Source organism: Muntiacus reevesi, chromosome 4, assembly GCF_963930625.1.
Source record: "Muntiacus reevesi chromosome 4, mMunRee1.1, whole genome shotgun sequence".
NCBI lineage: Eukaryota > Metazoa > Chordata > Mammalia > Artiodactyla > Cervidae > Muntiacus > Muntiacus reevesi.
Genome location: NC_089252.1, coordinates 125,465,809 through 125,485,092, shown reverse-complemented (window position 1 = coordinate 125,485,092; position 19,284 = coordinate 125,465,809). Strand labels below are relative to the sequence as shown.

The 19,284-nt window shown below is 36.7% G+C and overlaps 1 protein-coding gene across 5 annotated transcripts in view; it reads right to left on the bottom strand.

The window, feature by feature from the left end:
- NAV3 (neuron navigator 3) overlaps positions 1 to 19,284 on the bottom strand; it is an 888,057-nt gene that overhangs the window by 11,883 nt on the left and 856,890 nt on the right. For all 5 annotated transcript variants that reach the window (XM_065934132.1, XM_065934129.1, XM_065934130.1 and 2 more), the window contains 8 exons: positions 17,531 to 17,628; positions 15,098 to 15,193; positions 14,658 to 14,826; positions 13,208 to 13,443; positions 4,149 to 4,303; positions 2,552 to 2,623; positions 1,791 to 1,987; positions 314 to 432 (listed from right to left, as the gene is read on the bottom strand). In XM_065934132.1, the coding sequence (XP_065790204.1) occupies positions 314 to 432; positions 1,791 to 1,987; positions 2,552 to 2,623; positions 4,149 to 4,303; positions 13,208 to 13,443; positions 14,658 to 14,826; positions 15,098 to 15,193; positions 17,531 to 17,628 (1,142 nt within the window). The remainder of the gene's footprint in view (positions 1 to 313; positions 433 to 1,790; positions 1,988 to 2,551; positions 2,624 to 4,148; positions 4,304 to 13,207; positions 13,444 to 14,657; positions 14,827 to 15,097; positions 15,194 to 17,530; positions 17,629 to 19,284) is intronic.

The following is a 19,284-nucleotide window of genomic DNA, read 5'->3' as shown; positions in this document are numbered from 1 at the left end:
CAAATGACCAAGGTCCATATAAACATGCCTCTTTTATAAGATGCAGAACTGTGCAATTAACTAGCTATCTAATAAGAACAGTTTGTAAATACTGATGGCAATAAATTTGGCCTTTGATGTGTTCTTGTTGGAATTCTTTCTCCTACATATTTATTCTCAGAAAAAATGTATTAGAAACTATTTGTTCTTTCAAGCTGCCTTTATTTTTCTGCACAAATCAGAAAAATGATTTTTTGGTTTTTTTGCTTTTAAAGGATGATTATTTTTTCCATTTGTTTTTTTTTTAAACAGTTAAGAAAATTGAGTACTATACCTGCAGACCTTCTCTCACTGCCTCCAGAATATAAGGAACCAAAGAATAGTTCCAGAGATCCATGAACCATACTCTAGAACCTTCTACATCCATGGGACAAGGAAGGAAAAGTCGAGGGCCTGAGAAGTAAGAAATAACAAACAATTTTTGAGAATCCCTGTATTTAGCAATCTAAACACATATTTAGACACTGTTCTGGGGGAATTAATATGCTTCCTACAGGATTCTTAGAAAATTATCATCGTGGTCAGCTTAATTATTATCAGTGTTTTACTGAAGATCCATCTTCAGGACCCTCCTTTATTTTTACACTAAAATCTTAGTCTAACACATAACATTTTAGTATTAGGAGAAACCTTAAAGGTCATAATCCAGTCAATCTGCTCCATTTTACAAACGACAAAACTATGATGGAATGAATTGTCAAATATAAAATATGTTATTATTTGCCAGAAGTGGGCCTCTGCTGTGGTCTTCTGATCCCAATTGTAGAATTGTCTTAATTCTTTCTACACTGTGCGTTTAGTGAGTATGTCTTTCTGATCCACAGCAAGGAAAAGGGGACCTTTTTGTGTGCAACTTAAGAAGGAATACATCCAGGTGGGATGCATGAGACAAGTGCTCAGGCCTGGTGCACTGGGAAGACCCAGAGGGATTGGGTAGAGAGGGAGGTGGGAGGGGGGATCGGGATGGGGAATACATGTAAATCCATGGCTGATTCATGTCAATGTATGACAAAACCCACTACAGTACTGTAGAGTAATTAGCCTCCAACTAATAAAAATAAATGAAACTCAAAAAAAAAATCTTCATGCCAACTCAAGAGAAATAACTCAATTTTATCTTCATGAAAATATAAAACACCTAAATTATCTTAAAATCTTCTCTCATAACTATAATTGATATGAGCTATAAGCTAAAATTTGTTTTTAGCATAAAAATGATACTCTAAAAAGATATAATTTATTTCACATGACTACCTGACTTTTAGTTGTCTATATTAAACTAATATAGTTGTCTACATTAGTTGATGTTAGCAAAGTTTCATGCTTGTATGCGTGCTAAGTCTTTTCAGTCATGTCTGACTCTTTTCAACCCTAAGAACTGTAGTCTTCCAGGCTCCTCTGTCCATGGGATTTTCCAGGCAAGAATACTGGAGTAGGTTGCCATGCCCTCCTCCAGGGGATCTTCCCATGCCCGGGACTGAACCCACATCCTCTTATGTCTCCTGCATTGGTAGGCAGGTTCTTTACCAGTAGTGCCACCTGGGAAGCCTCGGTAAACTGTAATAGTCAGATGAAAAGACACAAAGCTTGAAGGCAAACTTTCAGAAGGGAAAAAAAAAAAAAAGAAAACTTAAATTATTGGAAGCTTCAAAAACATTAGCTTCAGTTGTTATTTTCTACTTCCAATCTGGCTATCTTTACCAAGTACTCTTAGTTCCTGGAAAATGGCATATTGCAATTTTGCAACTCACCAATTGTAACATCAGAAGAACTGTGTGTTTCCAAAAAACTGTTGAGATGATGCCACGTCTTGGGAATCCAATCTATAATTTTGACTAGGTCATTATTGCGAATGTTCCTTTCAATTTCCATCTCTATCAGTTTCCTTCGAAGATATCTGCCTAAAAAGCCTTTCACTGGCTCTGTGTGGTTTGCACATAGTACCCACCTATAAAAAGAAAAAAAAAAAAACAATCAAAACCAAAACCCAGAAATCCTTATATAAATTAAACTTTAAGTCCACAGTGATTCTCTCTGCAATATAAAGTAATAATGTTCCTATTTCAGTTGGAGGCCATATGTTAATGACCACAGAGATGAGACAGTCTATTAACATTAGAGCTAAGCTGTAACTTTTCTTTCTGAGCTAAAGAGAAGCTCATGTGCGTCACAGCAGTGTGTGGGAGTGTGCACGCTGAGCACTCTTCTGTAGGAGAATCACAAATCCTGAAATAGGAGCTCTCTTCACATTTCTCACATTTAGAAGAAAAGTGCTCTACTTTAGCTGTGACATAGTGAGCAGGAAAAACATTTCTTTTTTCTTGTTTTTTAAAGAAACACTTCTGATTATAGGTCAGGGATCACAAAATGTCTGCTTGAGAAAGAGTGTCAGAAGAAGTGAGAATTATTTCCACACCCCAGGTTACCGATTCGTCAGTGTACAAATGGAAAAAAACAACCACCAAAAGCAAACAGAAAAGAGATAATACAAACAATTCCAACTTATTTTTACCTGAAATTGTGATGTAGCTCTAGATTTGGTGATGAAGAAACTCCCTGATTCATTGTTCCAATAATATATGGACTGGGGGGAAAAAAAAAGAAAATGTATATGCATTAAAGGTAAAAGATACTAATACATTAAAATTGTCTCAGAAAATAATTTGGATAAACATGTATTCTTCCATTTTAACATTAGGCTGTAAAAGGGTAATTTTATAACGCTGGGTTGGAAAATGACAAAGATCACTGAAGTAGAATTAAGATTTGGGGTTCCAATTTCAGCTCTGGCATCCTAGGCAAATCATTTTAATCATTTTCCCTCTCTAATCCCATGTTTACTCATATATAAAATAAAGAAATTAGACAGAATAATCATAGGGATCTCATCCCACCCTAACATCTTATGATTCTTTTGTTTATAATCCAATTCATTAATTTTTCCTTTATTATTTCATATTTCTAGCAGAGATAACTGGGACACTTGCACCATTGAAACTAACATTTATGCAGTTGTTCTTACATTTTCTTTTTTAGAGATCATACTACAGTGAATCTTAAAAATCTTTTCAGATTTTTTATACCCTACTTTAACTCTTTATCTCATGTAAATAGTTAAACATTAGAATCACTAAGGACAAAGGTATATCTGAATGTAATAAATTTACTTCTATAGGAAGGCTGAATTTAAACTTTACTATGGACTAAAAATGAAACAGTTCTTTAGCCTTGTTCTAGTTCTTAATTTCCCTGATTCAAACATTCTGTTATTGATAATAGTCAATAATAGGGCTTCCCTTGTGACTTGGCTGGTAAAGAATTCACCTGCAATGTGGGAAACCTGGGTTTGATCCCTGGGTTGGGAAGATATCCTGGAGAAGGGAAAGGCTACCCACTCCAGTATTCTGGCCTGGAGAATTCCATGGACTGTATAGTCCATGGTGTCACAAAGAGTTGGACATAACTGAGCGACTTTCATATCACATCACATAGCCTCATTCTAGTTCTTAATATTTCTGATTCAAACATTCTCTTATTGACAATAGTCTTCCAGACTTCTATCATACATGCAGAAGTTAATATCATCAAGTAAATACTATTGCTAAAAAGCACCTGGGACATAGCTGTTGAATGAATAAATAGACGTTATAAGGGATACACAGAAATTCTTTCTAAATATGGTATAATAGTAATGAAGGCTTCTCAAATTAATGGCATCCACTGCTGCTGCTGCTGCTGCTGCTGCTGCTAAGTCGCTTCAGTTGTATTTGACTCTGTGTGACCCCATAGACGGCAGCCCATCAGTCTCCACCGTCCCTGGGATTCTCCAGGCAAGAACACTGGAGTGGGTTGCCATTTTCTTCTCCAATGAATGAAAGTGAAAAGTGAAAGTGAAGTCACTCAGTCATATCCGACTCTTCGAGACCCCATGGACTGCAGCCTACCAGGCTCCTCCGTCCATGGGATTTCCCAGGCAAGAGTACTGGAGTGGGGTGCCATTGCCTTCTCCGAATGGCATCCACTATAGGTCTTAAAAGGAATAAAGGCACAAGAATGCAAATATGATCACCATTTTTCATACTTGATCATTCAAAATATTTTAAGCATACCATTTATTGTATTTACAGTTGAGAAAACCATTGAAGATATCACTCAAAGAGCCCACATGATGAAGATTATCTAGAATTATTACAACTGGAAGCTCTGCACCATTATTATCAGCACTGCATTGTTCAGCCAGGTTAGCTAGATACTGTTGCAATTCCTTTAAAAAATAAAGAAAACAAACACATCAATGATAAATTCATACTAATGGTAAGCAATTCATAATTTAGGAATAATGCATTTTGTCTTCCATCTGATTTGTGATTAAAATCCATAGATCATTCCATTGATACAAAATCTTATTCTACAAAGTAAAAAACATATAATGTTGAAAGTGTACATTTTTAAAGAAAAGAGAAAAGCCTGTACAGAACATCTGAAGCCAATATAAAACTGTAAACACGAGTACATATTTCTCAGTTGTTCTCTCCCTGGAAGAAAGGCAAAAAAAAAAGAGATTTCTTGATATGAGCTCTTATGGTAAACCATAAATATTGAGACTCCATTCTTACTTTTGATATAATTATAAAAATGGATTTTAGCAAGTCTTATAATTTGAGGTATAGACTAAATCCAAAGTGATACCCCTAAATTTCCACTTAGTCTCTAAACGTCTTAATCATTTTGATGAGGTGCATCTGAAAATACAGCCTTGGGACTCAAATAAAACTGTGGTTGGTTGGTTGGTTGATTGACTTATTTGTTATCTGCATGCAACTGTTGTAGCTTAAAACAATGACAAAAGTTGTTATATTTCATTGGGTCACTTGACATTAGCATTTAGCATTTATTAAGTTTCTTGGTTCTTTACAGGTATTTTTCCTTTCTAATAGCTTTTAATCTAAATATGATAACCAGTTCACTGATTGCTGTCACAGATGGGTAGGCCAGAAACATAATTAGGTTTCTTAGAATTATCCTAATCAGTAAGAGCATTTCCATAATATTTGCATATTTACAATGACATTTTCAATTTGTAAATCTTGAGCAGGGTTAAAATCAATTTCATGATGGATTTTGAAAATAATGAACAGAATTCCAAATGATAAGTATGTAGTTTTTTATTCTTTCAACACAGATTTAGCAAGTGCTTACTTTATGCCAGGTACTCTGGCATCAAGGATTTAGAGCTTACTTCTACATTGCAGGCGTTAGAGCTGACAGACAAAAGGGCAGGCCAACAAGTAAATCACAGTGCAGTGTGATAAGTGAAATGCACAAAGCACTATAGAAAAACTAAAGAGAGAGATCTACTTAATATTTAAGGTTCAGAGAAATAGGCTATGGGGGTGGGAGGTATAACAGAAGAATAAGGAGTAAAGCAGAAGAGCTGGAAGATATGAGTGTGTGATGTGTTTGGAGAAATACTAGTGGTCCACTTTTGCAGAAAATGGTACATGGTAGCAGTGATCAACAAGAGAAAACAGAAAAGACTGAATCCATGCAGAGAAATTTGGATTTTACTATATAAACACAAACACCATTCATATGCCGCTGCTGTTTTGACAAGGGAATTTATCAAAGAAAACATATATATGAAGGATTTGTCATTGTTCAGTAGCTCAGTCATGTCTGACTCTCTGCGACTCCATGGACTGTAGCACACCAGGCTCCCCTGTGCTTCACCAACTCTCAGAACTTGCTTGAACTTATATCCATTGAATCAGTGACACCATCTAATCATCTCATTATCTGCTGTCTCCTTCTCTTCCTGCCTTCAATCTTTCCCATCACCAGGATCTTTTCTAATGAGTCAGCTCTTCGCATCAGGTGGCCAGAGTACTGGAGCTTCAGTTTCAGCATCAATTCTTCCAATGAATATTCAGTGTTGATTTCCTTTAGGATTGACTGGTTTGATCTCCTTGCAGTCCAACGGACTCTCAAGGGTCTTCTCCAACACCACAGTTCAAAAGCATCAATTCTTCAGTGCTCAGCCTTCTTTATGGTACAACTCTCACATCCATACATGACTACTGGAAAAACCATAGCTTTGACTAGATGGACCTTTGTTAGCAAAGTAATGTCTCTGCTTCTTAATATGCTGTGTAGGTGTCACAGCTTTACTTGCAAGGAGCAAGTGTCTTTTAATGGAGATGCTTGAAGGACAGGATGATAAATTAAAAATGGAAAAACCAATCAAGATGCTTTTGCCTTGAGTAGGTTAGGCACATACAATATGCAGATAACTACAATTCACAGTGGAAAATAATACATTACCTCAAAAGAATATACAACAAAGATTTTGTTCACTGCATATAAAGGTTACTTGTGGCTTCTGGGAAAGACTTTCTGATGGCAGTATTATTTGCTATTAACTTTTTATTCTAAAGGTTAGGCAATATTTTGATGCTTAAAAATGGAAGACTAGCTTTCCACATAGAGATAAAGGCAAAACACAAAAATATGAGCTCCACGTAGCAAAGAACCAGTAGTATATGTTTTGTGAAAGAGTTGTAAATAAATTGGAAAGAAAAGTTTGCAACTTGGAATGATTGGTAAGACTACTGAACTTTTCCTACTGACAGTGAAGAAACATTGACTATTTTGGAGATCTGCATAATGTAGCCAGAATCATGATTTTGAAGTGAGGTAAATATATTGTTTAACTCTATACTCTGAGCACATCATGAGAAAAGGTGGGCTGGATGAGTTACCAGCTGGAATCAACATAGGTGGGAGAAACAGCCACAACCTCAGATATGTGGATGATACCACCCTAATGGCAGAAAGCAAACAGGAACTAAAGAGCCTCTTGATGAGGGTGAAGGAAGAGAGTGAAAGAGCCAGCTTAAAACTAAATACTAAGAAAAAACTAAGATCATGGCATCAAGCCCCATTATTTCATGGTAAATAGAGGAGAAAAAGGTGGAAGTAGTGTCATATTTCCTCTTCTGGGGCCCTAAAATCACTTCGAATGGTGACTGCAGCCATGAAATCAGAAGATGTTTGCTTCTTGGCAGGAAAGTTATGACAAACCTAGGCAGTGTGTTGAAAAGCAGAAACATTACTCTGTCGACAAAGGTCCATATAGTCAAGGCAATGGTCTTCCCAGTGGTCATGTACAGTTGTGAGAGTTGGACCATCAAGAAGGTGGAGAGGTGAAGAACAGATGCCTCTGAACTGTGGTGCTGGAGAAGACTCCTGAGATTCCCCTAGACAGCAAGGAGATCAAACCATCAATCTTAAGGGGAATCAACCGTGAATATTCATTGGAAGGACTGATGCTGAACTGAAATTCCAGTATTTTGGTCATCCGATGTGAACAGCTGACTCATTGGAAAAGTCCCTGATGCTGGGAAAGATGGAGGGCAGAAGGAGAAGAGGGCATCAGAGGATGAGATTGTTGGGTGGTTCATCACCGATACAAGGGACATGAACTTGGGCAAACTTCAGGAGATGGTGAGGGACAGGGAGGCCTGGCCTGCTGCAGTCCATGGAGTCACAAAGAGTCAGACACAACTGGGCAACTGAACAACAAGCATATTGTAAAGGAAGAAGAGAAATCAGTCAAGAGAATACCAAAATTGCTGAAGCCAAGACACATTGTGGGACTCAAGAGGAATAACAGAGGTATGGGAAGATTTTTGACCTAGAGCAGACAGCAATGGGGAGTCACTGCTGGATTTTAAAGTGGTCAGCTTTTAATTATGAAAAGACATTCTATTTCCATGATGTGAAAGCAAAAAGAGACAGAGAGAGAGATTGGAATTTAATGGAAGTTGTAAATCAAGCAGTTAGTAAGCAACTGTGGTAGCCCAGGTAAGTGATAGAGTGTTCATTTGGTTGGCAGGGTGGTGGCAGCAGAGATGGATAGAAGAAGACACATCTGTGATACATTTTCAGAGTTGAAATTGGCATTTCTAAACATGCATATTTACTATACTAATGGAAACTTATCTGTAAGCTAACAGAAGTGTCTAGCATATGGAAGATGGGAATGGCTAATAGTGTCCAACTGGACACTATTAAGTTCAAACAAGGGAGCTCTCCAGATAAGAACAGGAGTGGGGGAGAAGAGAATGGTGAGGAATATTTTCATTCACTGGAAGGTGAAGGAAAAACAGTCAGTGGATGACACTAAGAAGGAGCTTGCTAGAAGGTAGGAGGGAAACAAGGAGTGAATTCCATAATCATGAAAATGAGAACAATTTCTAGAAAGGGGGATCAATTATAGTAATCTGGTATACATAAATCAAAAGAGAGAAAGGAGGAGGCAGGCAAGGGGAGAGGAGGAAGGGGAGGAGGTGAAGCAGGCAGATGGCTGGGGGAGGGAGGTGGGAAAAGGGAGGTGGAGAAGCTTGACTTGGGTTTGGTAAATAAGAAATCACTGGGTGATTTCTGAAAAAATAGGGCTATAAGATTCTATTACGGTTCTCTTTTGTCTTGAGACTGGTAGCTGATTCCTTTGGGAATCTAATAAAAGGTATGGACCAGTCAGAAGTAGAAATAGGCAAATACAAATAATTCAGTCATATAAATTGAGGTTTTTTTTTAAACCCCATTTTTAAACCCCATCATGATCTTCACCCTAGCTTAACTGGGGTAAAATCTTAGATTGAAGTATTGATGAATTAGCATTAGGAGTTTCATGTCCAAGATCTAATGAGGCAGAAAAAAACCCAGGTATATCTACCAGATGGATCTTGATAATGAGATGAATCCCATACTTTGAAAATATACACAGAACACAGCGGTTGCATAAAAACTATTGATCACTGCTTCCCCTCATTTTGACTCCAGACACACTCAAAATGAATCTGCCAAGTCCAGCGTTCTAATCTTTTCCCACCTAACATTCCAAATGGCTTCAGCTGGCCACATATTCTTTACTAAATCCATCTCTAGCCTTCGGGGCCCACTATATCAAATGTCACAAAGTGTAATTGTTTATGTGTCCTGCTTTCAATCAAAACATTCCAGCTGGCAGCTCAAGAGAGGCTTGAAGAAAGGGAAGAGGAGCAGAATGTAAAATGCGGAGACACCAAACACATGGAAAGGTTTTTCTCATTTGATGGTTTATTGTTGGACTTTTCTGGAATCAGTGAGTACTTTGCGCCTTTGTCCCTTCAGAGCTATCCGAGGCATAGCACAAAGCATGTCAGCAGTTACGAAGCTCGTTTTCTTCCTATAACTGTTTTCTAGCATCATTCATTCTGTTCACTTTTGTCATGCTTTATTGATTACTTTATAATAACAAAGATTAAACTGACCTCATAATGGCACAAGTGATTTTATTCAGAAAAAGTAGAAAATAAGAGTGCTGGCTATATTTGCTCAAATTTTAAAGGCCATATAAATTGTTATTGCTTAAAAATATCTCCAAGCACTAAACATTTTTTAACTGAAATAAAAATAACTTAGCTATAACAGTGTACTATGAAATGAGGCAAAATTTAGAACTAATGTAAGTTACCCTACTTTATTTTAGCATGTCAAACTGCCTGAGGAAGGCCAGTTCATTTGACTCACAATTTGACTTTAAGTGATTCTCCAACTTTATCAGAGTACCATTTCCTCTAATAAATCTATTCTTCTCCTACTTTCCAACCAGTTGCTTTTTTTTCAGAAAGGAGGTAACTTCTAAAGAGTTCCTTCACATTAACATTAAGGAAAAATCAAAGAGAACACAGAGTAGTTAAGATATGTCAATTCTTCTATCATTTTGGCTGAAAAGAAACGAAGTATCTTAGAGCTTTTAAATAAAGCTATGAGGAGACCCAGAATTCACTGGGGGCTTTAAACATGTAGGCTGAAGCAAACAAACAACTGTGTCTTCTGAAGCAAACAAACAACTGTGTCTTCTTCTGAGTTTAATATTCCGTCTCACGTACCATGTCTCTCTACCTGAAATGAGACTGTTTGGTTCGTCAACAATCTGAATAGTGCTGAATTCCAAGGATGTAGTCAGAATGCATGTGCTCTATTGAGTCAACATTAGGAGATAACATCATGCCTTATACACAACTCTGTTCTCCTTGAAAAATACATATAAGACAATGTGAACAAAGGTCTGTGCGTGTCACAGGGGTGGGTGGTCTGTGTGGGTCTGTGTGTATTTGTATAAGAAATACTCTTTGGAGCCAAGAGCTATAATAGGTAACTGTGGGCAACCCTTAGACAGTGCTTGCTATGTGTACTATTCTATTTCCCTGCTTCTATTTGTCTCTCTCTCTCTCACTCTCTCTCTCTCTCTCTCACAGACAGTCACTCCTTAACACAACTTCACTATTTCCCCCATTTTATAGCTGGGAAAACTGAGGCACAAAGAAATTCAAGAATCAGCCCTAGGTTCCACAGTTGGTCAGTGTCATGAACTTGATGAACTATTCAGGCATTCTTGTTCAAGAAATTAAACATGTTTCAAGAATTTAGTGGTTTTGGGCTGCTTTGGGGAGTCATGTTTATTTTCTAAATATTTGTAGGAGGGAGGTTACTGTGAGACTGGGTCAGTTTAGATCATTTAACCAGGTCATTTTTGAAAAAATATCACAGTGGCCCAGTGTCATCTGGGTAACTTCGAGGCATTGCTAATAACAGATGCAGTTTCCTAAGAGAAGCTCAGGTTGCGCTGACTGAGAATGTAAGGAACTATCAGTAAAAGTTTAGCCCCGTGTTAGAGATATGTTAAGCATCAACCATTTTCTTTTCAAAATTGTTTATTTTGCTTGGAGTATATGAAAGTACTAGCTGAATTTTATATTCCCTCATGACTATTTAAGAGCTGAAAGTGTTCAGAATGAAAATTCTGGTATACTAGACCTTAGTATAGACTCATCTCACATACTAGCAAAGTAATGCTCAAAATTCTCCAAGCCAGGCTTCAACAGTATGTGAACCGTGAACTTCCAGATGTTCAAGCTGGATTTAGAAAAGGCAGAGGAACCAGAGATCGAACTGCCAACATCCGTTGGATCATCAAAAAAGCAAGAGAGTTCCAGAAAAACATCTATTTCTGCTTTACTGACTACGCTAAAGCCTTTGACTGTGTGGATCACAATACTGTGGAAAATTCTGAAAGAGATGGGAATACCAGACCACCTGACCTGCCTCCTGAGAAATCCGTATAAAGGTCAAGAAGCAACAGTTAGAAATGGACATGGAACAACAGACTGGTTCCAAATTGGGAAAGGAGAACGTCAAGGCTGTATATTGTCACCCTGCTTGTTTAACTTATATGCAGAGTACATCATAAGAAACGCTGGGCTGGATGAAGCACAAGCTGGAATCAAGATTGCTGGGAGAAATATCAATAACACAGATGACACCACCCTTACGGGAGAAAATGAAGAGGAACTAAAGAGCCTCTTGATGAAATTGAAAGAAGAGAGTGAAAAAGTTGGCTTAAAACTCAACATTCAGAAAACTAACTCAGCCGTTAAAAAGAATTCATTTGGATCAATTCTAATGAGATGGATGAAACTGGAGACCATTATACAGAGTGAAGTAAGCCAGAAAGATAAAGAACATTACAGCATACTAACACATATATATGGAATTTAGAAAGATGGTAACGATAACCCTATATGCAAAACAGAGAAAGAGACACAGAAGTACAGAACAGACTTTTGAACTCTGTGGGAGAAGGTGAGGGTGGGATGTTTCGAAAGAACAGCATGTATATTATCTATGGTGAAACAGATCACCAGCCCAGGTGGGATGCATGAGTCAAGTGCTCGGGCCTGGTGGGCTGGGAAGACCCAGAGGAATCGGATGGAGAGGAAGGTGGGAGGGGGGATCGGGATGGGGAATACGTGTAACTCTATGGCTGATTCATATCAATGTATGACAAAACCCACTGAAAAATAAAAAAATTAAAAAAAAAAGAAAACTAAGATCCTGGCATCCAGTCCCATCACTTCATGGCAAATAGATGGGAAAACAACAGAAACAGTGGCAGACTTTATATTTTGGGGCTCCAAAATCACTGCAGATGGTGACTGCAGCCATTACATTAAAAGATGCTTGATCCTTGGAAGAAAAGCTATGACCAACCTAGATGGCATATTAAAAAGCAGAGATGTTACTTTGCCAGCAAAGATCTCTCTAGTCAAAGCTATGGTTTTTCCAGTAGTCATGTATGGATGTGAGAGTTGGACCATAAAGAAAGCTGAGCACTGAGGAATTGATGCTTTTGAACTATGGTGTTGGAGAAAAGTCTTGAGAGTCCGTTGGACAGCAAGGAGATCCAACCAGTCCATCCTAAAGGAAATCAGTCCTGAATATTCATTGGAAGGACCGATGCTAAAGCTGAAACTCCAATACTTTGGCCACCTAATGCCAATAACTGACTCATTGGAAAAGACCCTGATGCTGGAAAAGATTGAAGGTGGGAGGAGAAAGGGATGACAGAGGATGACATGGTTGGACGGCATCACCAACTTAATGGAGATGAGTTTGGGTAAACTCCAGAAGTTGGTGATGGACAGCGAAGCCTGGCATGCTGCAGTCCATGGGATTGCCAAGAACATGACTGAGCAACTGAACTGAACTGAACTGACTGAGACCTTAGTTGATGGTGAAATGGAATACTATTCAATTTCCTAAAGTTCCTACACAGAAATCCTATAGAAATATGATGTAAACAAATTTCTGCTCCCAGAATTTCTGCTTAGAATATTTTAATTATACCCAAATTTCCATTGCTGCAATATTCCAGTTAATTCCTTGTTTATTATGATCCAGAGCAGATACTGACTTGTGTAAAGCTCTCTGATTCCTCCAGGGAGAGTTCTGGCCTCTTGCTTCTATAGTATTTGCATGGATCTCTTTTTGCTCTAACACTTCCTAAATGGATGTCTAAGAGAAATTAGACAATAGAGACCTTGTTCTGTTCTTCTGTCAATTCCCAATGTGTGTGAAGTACTAGATAACTGAATGCCACTGAGCAGTCTTATTCAAATTCACAAAATATGGTTTATTCATTCACTAGATTCTAGCCTTAGCCAATGAGATAGACACGTTTCCATGCACAATATGGAAGTTTCATATAATCTTAATTAAAGCTTAGCTGAGTAATACACTTACAGATAAATAGCAGCAGTTGTCTTAGGAGTCTGTGACTTACCTTACTAGACTTGTGGTCCACATTAAAAGTGGCAATTGCATCCTCTGTTTTTTTCCTCCCAGATTTGGTTATTACATATTCAGCAAGTTTGTGTGCTAAGTAGGTCTTTCCAGTACCACTAGGTCCTGAGAGTATAATTCTGTGATGCTCCATCAACAAGTTAAAGTATCTTTGGGTAATTGGTTTAGGAATCAGAGTATCAAAAACAAAACTGTCCAAACTGTTTTCTTCTACCCCTGAAGGGAGAAACAAAGGGAAGAGAATGGCTTATGGTTCTACATAAGCTAGACTTTAAAACACAGTGTCAACTGGCAACTGGGCTTTGTTAGCCATAGGAATAACAATCCTTGCAAGAGACTTTCCTTGACATTTCTGTCTCACAAACATGTCTTGCTATTTTAAGACAGAAAACATCAGTATTAAGGCAGAGTGAACATATGAATGAAAGCAAGCCATTTGCTTTTCCTGAGACTCTCTCCCCTGCCTGCTTCATGCTTCCCACTTATGTTTTCACAGAGAAATGGAAGCAGTACTATGAATTCTATCAAGAACCATCCTTCTCTTTGAAGGTGGTAGTTTTGTTAAGCATAAATGTAAAAATTAAAATAAAATGTATAAATGTGTGTTCCTCTCTCTTTCTTCCTCTTTTCTCCTTCTCTTTACTTCCTTCTAGCTCTCATTGTACATCCCTGCTACACCATCACTTAAGCTTTTGAAGGATATATATTGTGATATTTGGCAAGGAATTAAGGAGAGCAACAGTATCTTCTTTTACTAACTCAACTGTCTTAATCATAAAATCAAATATTGACAAATCTCTCTATTAATCCATTGTTACATAGATGTGTTCTGAACTCATTAACATATGTGAACGAGAAATTATGGAGACAAGGATGCTTGAGATATTCCGTTTGCCTGGAAATAATCACGTTGTTCAAAGCAAAAGAATTTCTCATCCCTGGTTGTTAACTTTCATTCTCTATCCCCAGTGGGTATTCACTGAATATGTGCTTAGCCTTTTCTTTTTTTTTTTTTTGTGCTTAGTCTTTTCATTGCGTCCAACTCTTTGTGACCCTATGAATTGTAGCCTGCCAGGCTCCTCTGTCCATGGGATTCTCCAGGAGAGATCACTTGACTGGGTAGCTATTCCCTCCTCCAAGGGATCTTCCCAACCCACGGATCAAACTTGGGCCTCCTGCATTGCATGCAGATTTTTTTTTACCATCTAAGCTACCGGGGAAGCCCTTGTTGAGTATATATATTTCAAAATTGAAGGTATAGGGATGAATATATTACCTTAGAATACACAATAAACTTTTAGAAATCTCCCCTAAATCAAAGAAGATAATGTAGAAAACCTAGAAATTTGAAATTTGATGCATCACATTCCTCTGTGAGTCCTCAAGAATCTTCATGCAATTGTGGGTTTTTTTTCCACTTTTATTTTTACCTTTCAGGTTCACAGTGATGACATTGTTATCACCAACAAGGTATCCACAAGGCAGCAGCTCAGGCACTTCTAGGCTATGGGATCTAATTAAATCTCCTACACAGTAGCTGGCAATGCAGTCAGAGCTCAGACCAAGGCTAGTGGAGGTATCAATTCTGAACACATATTCCTAAAATTGCATACACAAAGAGCAAAGTCAAAACAGAGGTACAACTCTTCTACCAGTGTAAAATTCATGGGGATATGAAACTAGCTGTCAAAAATTTTAGAATTGGGTGCTACAATAACTATTAATATCACACAGCATAAAGAGAAAACTTTCCTTAATATTTAAAATGCAGGAGAGGAAAAGCAGATAGGGACATGCCATTAAAGTTAAGGGAAGCATCCAAAATGAAACACGTTTGAAAATTAGTATTAGGATATCTTGTACAACGTACCTTAAAGAGACGTCTAATTACACCATCTAAGACATCCCACTTGGTTTTTCCACTAACACCAATGGATCCTATCAAATATGCCTGAGACTTCTGATCCTAAGTAAGATCAAAATAAAATAAGATAAAACCCAACTATATCTTATTTTGTTATATCTACTAAAAATATTAATATTGGTGGTGATTAACACTAAAATATATATCAAACTTTTGGTTTATATAATAATAGACATATACAGTGAATTATACAAAATACCCCAGCAAACAAAGCAACTAAAGTAACTAATTAACTAACAAGCAAAGTAACAGGAATAGCAATAAAACAAGAGAGAAAGAGGTTAGATGAAGTGGTATGGCCAAGGAAAACTGATTCATGACCTGTTCAGTAGAAAGGAAAGGTCCAGGAGAGAACAGTCTTCCATTTTAGCGAGCAGGTACTTTTCTGAAGAGGAGCAGCTTGGTGGGAAGGAGATGGTGATAGAGATGCAACAGAACTATATCTTGAGTCCTAAAATCTCATCTTAATGCTTTTGCAATCTAAATGTTAAGTCCAAAACTCAGTTTATTATTTTGTATTTAGATTATCTCTAAAATCGAATCCAAATTTGAAAAATAAGTTATCCATGGTAGTATGGCATTCATATATTCACAACTCAGGTTCCACTTTGAATTTATCAGAAAATTCAATATTTAGAATACTTGCCATAGAAATCCTTGAAGATTCTTGGAGAATCTTCAAAATTATATCTCAAAACCCAAAGACTTTCATTTACTTGATTTTTTTTTTGGTAGGGTTTTTGTGTTTTAAATATAAACATGGCTCATTTCATAGCAAAACTATTAAACTGGTTAGCTTACTTTTCAAATATGAAAGTCTAAAGCGAAACTACATCTACCATGTAATTAAGAAAAGTGATGTTAGGTCAAGTCATTTAGCTGGCTCAGACCTCCATTTCTTCATCTATAACATTTAACTCTATAAGGGAAAAATCATTATCACCACTACTTAGATATAACCTGAAACCAATATTTGTTTAATAAAAAGTTCGAAATTCATAGCAAAACCACTGTTATTTTTAAATTACTGTTATAGACTGAACATTCTTTTTCCACTCAAATTCATATATTAAAACCACAACTGCCAACTGATGGTGTTTGGAAATGGAGTCAGCAAGAGGGAATAAGAGTTAAATTAGGCCATGAGAGTGGGTCTGACATCACAGGATCAGTAGCCTTCTAAGTAGGGGAAGTAAGAGAGAGATCTCTCTCTCCCCAGGACATAGCCAGGAAGGTTCCATTTGCAACCCAAAGAGAAAACCCTTTTCCACCAAACCAGACAGCACCTTGAGCTTGGACTTAATAACCAGTAGAAAACAAATTTCCATTGTTTAAGCCATCCAATATGTAGTATTTTGTTATGCTAACTCAAGAAGACTAAGACAACTACTTTTTAACATTGAGAAATGTTGTCTTTCAGAATTATTTTGAAAAAGAAAACTTGTTTTCCTAATGTAACTGAGTCAAAGTGGATATGCTTACAGTGCTCTTAAGCAGCTGCTTTTAAATCAGAGATCTTCAAGCTTCACTGAGACTGTTATAGTCTTTTACAAAAAGACCCACATGGGAAATTCAGGCACAGATATGCAGCTCAAGCAGAAAGCTTATGGCATTAGAATTCTTGGAATATATGCTCAATGAAAAAATTCAGAATTGCTAGCTCACTTTTCAAACTTAAATACTTCAATTATCTTAAAATTCTAAAGTTCTTTGCTCTTCTGTTTGATAAAAAAAGAAAAATTGGATATTTACAAATTTGTATTTTTGGCCACTGAAATGCAGTTTCAACTTGTAAAAATATTTTTTGTTTCAAGAAGAGTCTAGGATAAGGATCACATTGCCAATTTGAAGGCAATATTTGATTCCAGAAAAATTAAATATTTGCCTTTTCAGCTAAGGCCTTGCTTAAAAATGATACACACAAGCAGCATTAATGGACATTGGTATAATGAGTCTAACAAAATATATATATCTTTTCAGTGTCTAGAATAGCCATATAGATTATAATCTCCTCTTTGTAAAAAGACCATCTTGACAGTTCTAGCAACACAGTACCATACATCATAAATATCACCTGTATTTAGTTAGATAAGATGTTTATGTCAAAGTAAGCCATGTGTTTTTTTTTAGGTTTTAGGAATGAGGGTGGCTGACAACCGCTGTTTTCAGTGAATAAACATGAAGTACGGAGACACATTTCTATCTACAGAATGAGGCCATTTCTTTTGAGTCCCTAACTTTCATGCTTTTATAAACATATTAAACCAATGCCAAGACAAACACTGCTGGTAGTATATTTATCAGGACAAATACTCATATTTCAATATATTTGACTCATGGTCATTCACAGTAATAAAGTGCTTAAAATTAAAGAAATACCTTTGCTCGACTGTAGCCCTTGCTTATGGAGACTATAATTTTCACACTGCGGCCATCTTTATGTCCAGTTGCATCACCAGGATCATCCAGCAAAATATCTAGCAAATTTTCAAAGAAACACACAAATACACACACATAACAGAATCACGTTAGCTCAGATTTGTCTACTGTCATCATTTTCTCCCCCCTAGTTTTACGTTTTTCAACGGGAATATTTACCTTTTCTGCTATCCATTCTAACTTAACACATGTGAAAAACCTCAGCTTTCAAGAAGACGGGTGGCTGTGGTTGGGTTAAAGTTTTCATCTAAGACTTCATTTCTGTTTTCAAAGATCTTCCCCCAACTGTTGGGCCATCACATTAGGTGAGGAAATAAGGGGCTTCTTTTCCTGTTATGCACAGGTCTGAGTAATACCTGAATAATATTTAGTTACCATCATAATTGCCACAAATTGAAAAGCAATCTGATTTTCTATATAGCTGAAAATACCCAAGCTCAAAACCCATGAAATTATGAATGCAAAGGTGCTGAGGTTGACTGTCAACTGAAATTATTTTCAAGCATTTGGTACAAACACGGCTATATGACTACTTTTCCTTATATCTGTAACTTTAGGTACTATTTTGAATTTCAATGATGGCATTATACTTCCCTGAATAAATATATTAATTATTGCTCTTCTGTCCCCTTTCTGCTCACAATTTCAAGGCAAAAATGATATTTCTAGCAATCAGCTAAGAGTTACAGAAGCATGATAAAGCTAGTTAACCTTTAAACTACCAACTTTAAATGTGATTAAAGAGTAATTTTTTAAATATAGTATATGAGATCAATGTTCAGTTTGGAGAATGAGTAAGGCAAACTATCCCACATATGTTTCCTTTGACAATGATGATATTATAGAGGCATATTTAATATGAAGATAGTGTTCTGGGGACAATAGCTACATGTTGAAGATCACATCTGCCTGGTGACAAGAGGACTCAATTGCTCAAATTGTAAATTCAGAGAGACAGGGACTTTGACTGCATCATTATATTAAAGAAACAATTTCATCAAATGGGTTCTGAAAATAAAATGGTTCTATTACTTTAATAATTGAAATATGCAATTTTGCAAAGAAAGGAGTTTTAAAAATGCCATAATACCATAACAATCAAAAACAAATTTAGAGTTTAAGGAATAAGGAGTTTTTTTGCTAGAAATTTTTAAATTGTCAAAGAGAATCTCCCTTACTGGAATTAATTTTTTTTTTTACTAGATTAACTTCCTCCTGGTTTCATCTTTTTATTTATCCTGCTCAAAATTCTTCCTTAAGTGTCATTTTAATTCTCGTTCCTTTTCTAAAAATAAAGTGGCTAATAATTCACATCTAGATATCTTATAATTCATGACCAAATCACCTTTAGTACTTTGTTCGATTGTTCACAACTGTTCATAAATATTAAAAAATAACTATTTAAAATAATAATTTATTAAGCAACAAAGAAATCAGGTACTGTACTGGGAACTGGGAATGAATACCATGGTAGGAAAGAATATGAATTCCCTGCTCTATCACTTACTGAGCTAATTATAGTAATCACTTCCCTAAGTCTCGGTTTCTTCATCTATAAAATGAGTTATAAAAGCATCAGCTTGGCAGAGTTATTGGGCGCATAACAGACAATGCTTTTAAAGCACTTTATCCTCAGTATTTAGTAAGTTCATCTGTTCTAACCATTACTCCTTTCTCTGTGTGTCTACTGTAAC